A 3,899-nucleotide genomic window follows, 5' to 3' on the forward strand; every position below is an offset into this window, starting at 1 on the left:
AGGCGCGCGAGCTGCGGCTGCACGAAGCCGCGTCGTCGCTGCAGAAGCTCTCGCGGCAGCTGGGCGCGCTGTCGCAGCGGCACGCCGAGCTGGTGGCGGCGCGGGCGGCGACGGACCACGCGGGCGCCATCGCGACGCTCGACAGCCGCAAGTTCCGCACGGCCAAGGCGGCCAGCGACGCCGAGGCCGAGGCGGAGCGCGTCGCGCTGCAGGCCGCCGACCTCGCGGCGCGGCTGCAGGAGCTCGAGCTGCAGGGCGTCGAGGGCGACGTGAGCGCCAAGAGGCGCGACTTTGTCGACGACGAGGTCCTGCTGCGCCTCAAGGTGTACCGCAGCCTGGGCATCGACATTGAGCGCGACGACAAGGACGGCGAGTGGGTACGCGCCGTGATTCGTAATGATAGAAAGGGGGACGTCCATGTGGTGAATATGGAAAAGAAATTCTCGCGCTACTTTTACGCGAATTACTTTTGGAAGACGCTGTGATAATGGCGGAGCGGAGAAGAGATGCGGGTGGTGCCGTTGCATTTTGTATTTCTTTTGGGTTTGAAGCGTTGGATACTGTTTTGTCAAGGTTCTGGAATACCCCCGATGAATTATGAAGATCAATATTTACAAGGTTTTGCGTTGATGGAAATGGACCAACGTTTTCTCGTGAATGCTGTCTTTACAAGGTTTTGCGTTGATGGAAATGCACAAACGTTTTCTCGTGAATGCTGTCTTTACAAGGTTTTGCGTTGATGGAAATGCACAAACGTTTTCTCGAATGTTGTGTACAGTTGGGTAAGAATACCAAGGACAACGCTCAACCTTTTCCCTGTTCCCTGTTCCCTGCTCCCTGCTCCCCGACTAGCTACTAGTAATGTACAGATAAGAATAGAGTCATAAAAACTTGACATGGTGGTGGTCGTTTCGGTCTTGTTTTTAGAGGCCAAGCCTGGTATTGTCATAACGTCATAAGGATCCATTGTTTCGTTAATAATGCTGCGTCGCCGGTTTCTTGGCTGCCATCCTGGAAGCCATCTTGGGCGACATGACGAGCGAGAAATAGCCCTCCTGCGTCAATGACGGGCCAAAGCCCACGCGAGAGGTGGAGGAGGTTCTGATGCGGGAGCTGTTGGGGGACACGGGCGCCGCCGACACGGGCGCCTTGTTGATCTTGGTCTCCGGGCTGCGGGTACGGCGTTTCATCATGAGGAAGCCGCCCTCGCCGGGCGTGGAGGCGCCACCAGCGGACGGCGAGCGGTGGTGGTGGCGGGCGTGCTGGCGGTGGTCCGGCAACTCGAGCCTGGAGTTTATGGTGGTCCAGATGTCGTCGTCGCCGACGCGCCACCCGCCGAGGCCCTCGTAGTCGCGCTCGGCGCCAATGCTGGGAGTCAGGCCGAGTCCCACGTCATTGACGGGGGTAGCAGTGCCGCCAGAGAGGATGCTCACGGAGCTGGGCCGTCGGCGGCGGCGGTGCTGGCGCAGTGCCAGGTACGAGGGCGTGGGCGAGGGCGGGTCGCTGCTGGCGGCGGCCTGGTGCAGACGTGAGGGCACCTGGAGACCGTTGAGGACGCGGTGGACGTACGTCAGGGCTAGGTCGAGGTAGACGAGGAGGCCGCGGCAGATGAGGACGGAGAAGGCGAGGGTGGTGGTGACGCCGGCGAAGAGGGCCATGGGGACGGCAACGATGAAGAGAACGGGGGCGAAGAGGGCGTAGAGCGGGTTGAGGAGCGCCATGATGGGGGAGCAGAGGCTGGAGGGCAAGACAATGGGGATAACTAGTAGCGAGGCAAGTGACGGTGGGTGGTGGCGGGCGTGGTGGCGTGGTCAAGATGTTGGCGATGGTTGGTGTAAGCGAGCTCTTTGTCTCAGGCGAGGGAGCTGCTTGCCCGACACAGGGCTGCGGCACACGACTCTGAGACAATGGGAGATGCACAAGCAAGGGTAGATAGACCTGAGAAGCTCTGGGGGTGGGAAGTGCAGTCTATCTACCTGCGGCTAAAGGCGGCGGCGCCCGTCGGATGAAAATGGGTAGTATTAAGAGCCAAGCAGGAGAAGGGATGAGGCAAACTCGGATGAATGCTGGCTGGCGCCATAGAGCGCAAGTGAGACAGACAGGTAAGAAGTGTGAGGAGGAATGAAGAGAGGGGAGAGAGAAAAAAAGTGGCAGGAAGGGCAGATGCAGATGCAGCCGCGGCGGCGGTTTGCTTTTTCTACTGCCTCGGACTGCTCGTTATCAGCGGGAGCGTTTGATAGATTCCCCGCCTGAGTCGATTGGCAGGAGGGAGGAGGGGAGGAGGAGGGAGGCTTTGCTGTATCTGTGCTGGTCTAGTTTGTGGTTGGTGGTGTGAAGGTGAATGGCTGAATGGCGTGCACGGGCTGCTTCTGCTGGTGTTGATGAGGGAGGGGAAGGATCGGCAAAAGATTGGATGGTATAAGATGGGGGCACAAGGCAAATCGACGGATGTATGCTGCAGACTTGTATAGTTGGCAGACTTTTCCTCAGTCCTCTGGAGAATGCGAGGCAAACGGCAGAGAAACAGATAATCACATGTCAAGACTTGCAGGGGCCCTGGGTTCTGTTGCACGCTAAACAGACCGAGTTTGGGTGGCTGCGACACCTGGAAGATCCAGCCTCATCCTGCGTTTTAGCGGGGTTCCATCGCTGCACGTCAGGGGATGCAGGCTGGCGGATCCGTGGCCTGTCAGTGACATGCACCGGGCATATCGGGATATTTCGAATGATATGAGGTGTGAGTTGTGCTGTCATTAGTTGTGCTGTTCATTGTGCCATCTACGGAGCCCTCTGCAGATTCAATCGTGCTTTCGGGTCGCCAAAAACGGCAAGCTTGCCGTTGGCACGCATCACCACTTCCCAAGGTGGAGGGTTTTCTGAACATGCTTTGGACAATAAAATTCAAAAATATAGCTCAATATTATTTTGAAGAGATATTGATTTAAAATTATTATCCATCAATTTCTTCTTAGCAAATTATACCAACTGATAGTGACCATGTAGTTCATACCTACGTACTACTAAATCTACAGGGTACACCGTTGTCGCAACGGACCGCCCACTAAATTCGCGGGGCAAGCCGCTCAGAGCAGAGTCAGCCTTATTACAAGTCTCTGGAAGCTTCTCAGTTGATCACCATGAACCGATATAAACACCACAAACCCACCACATTCATGAGTCACGACATCATTCCCTCCGCGTCAACTGCACCAAAGCAATGTGCCAGCACCACCAGGATGTCCGCGACGGCAGCCACGGCTCGTCCCAGCCCTCGGACAGCTTTCCCTGGCATCTCGGTGCCTTTGACGCACACTGCCATCCCACCGACACCATGGCCTCGATCGACGACCTCGCCCGCATGCGCACCTCCACGCTGACCATCATGGCCACGCGCTCCCAGGACCAGCATCTGGTCGCCGAGGTAGCCGCCGCCCACGGCCTCGCAAGCACCACCACCACCAACCTCGCCGACGGCGCGTGCAAGGTCGTCCCGGCGTTTGGCTGGCACCCGTGGTTCTCGCACCAGCTCTACGACGACGCGGCCGCAGCGCCGACCTACGCGCCGGACCGCCAGCCATCCTCCGCCGCCGCCAAGAGGGCGCATTACCGCGCCGTGCTGCAGCCGTCACCCGACGACGACGCCTTCCTCGACAGCCTGCCCGACCCGGCACCGCTGTCCGCCTTTCTCGCCGCCACCCGGCAGCGTCTGGCGGCGCACCCGCTCGCCCTCGTTGGCGAAATCGGCCTCGACAGAGCCTTTCGTCTGCCCGAGCCGCCTTCCTCGTCAGCCGCCACCGCCGCCGAGGACGACCCCGAAATCGACGACCACGGCGGCCTCACGCCCGGCGGCCGCGAGGGCCGCCGTCTCAGCCCGTACCGCGTGCGCATGCCGCACCAGC

At 59.3% G+C, this 3,899-nt stretch overlaps 2 protein-coding genes across 2 annotated transcripts in view; one reads left to right on the top strand and one right to left on the bottom strand.

The window, feature by feature from the left end:
• Positions 1–485, top strand: part of CCM_03007 (kinetochore protein spc24) — a gene marked incomplete at both ends in the record, with an annotated part of 777 nt that extends 292 nt beyond the window's left edge. The window contains one exon of the mRNA XM_006668159.1: positions 3–485. Coding sequence (XP_006668222.1) covers positions 3–485 — 483 coding nt within the window. The remainder of the gene's footprint in view (positions 1–2) is intronic.
• Positions 486–974: 489 nt separating this feature from the next.
• Positions 975–2,770, bottom strand: CCM_03008 (uncharacterized protein; the record flags this gene model as incomplete). Its single annotated transcript, XM_006668160.1, has 3 exons — positions 975–1,762; positions 2,359–2,605; positions 2,702–2,770. 3 exons carry the CDS (start codon positions 2,768–2,770, stop codon positions 975–977), a joined length of 1,104 nt encoding a protein of 367 aa, XP_006668223.1.
• Between the last annotated feature and the right edge of the window lie 1,129 nt (positions 2,771–3,899).

Source organism: Cordyceps militaris, assembly GCF_000225605.1.
Source record: "Cordyceps militaris CM01 unplaced genomic scaffold CCM_S00002, whole genome shotgun sequence".
Taxonomy (NCBI): domain Eukaryota; kingdom Fungi; phylum Ascomycota; class Sordariomycetes; order Hypocreales; family Cordycipitaceae; genus Cordyceps; species Cordyceps militaris.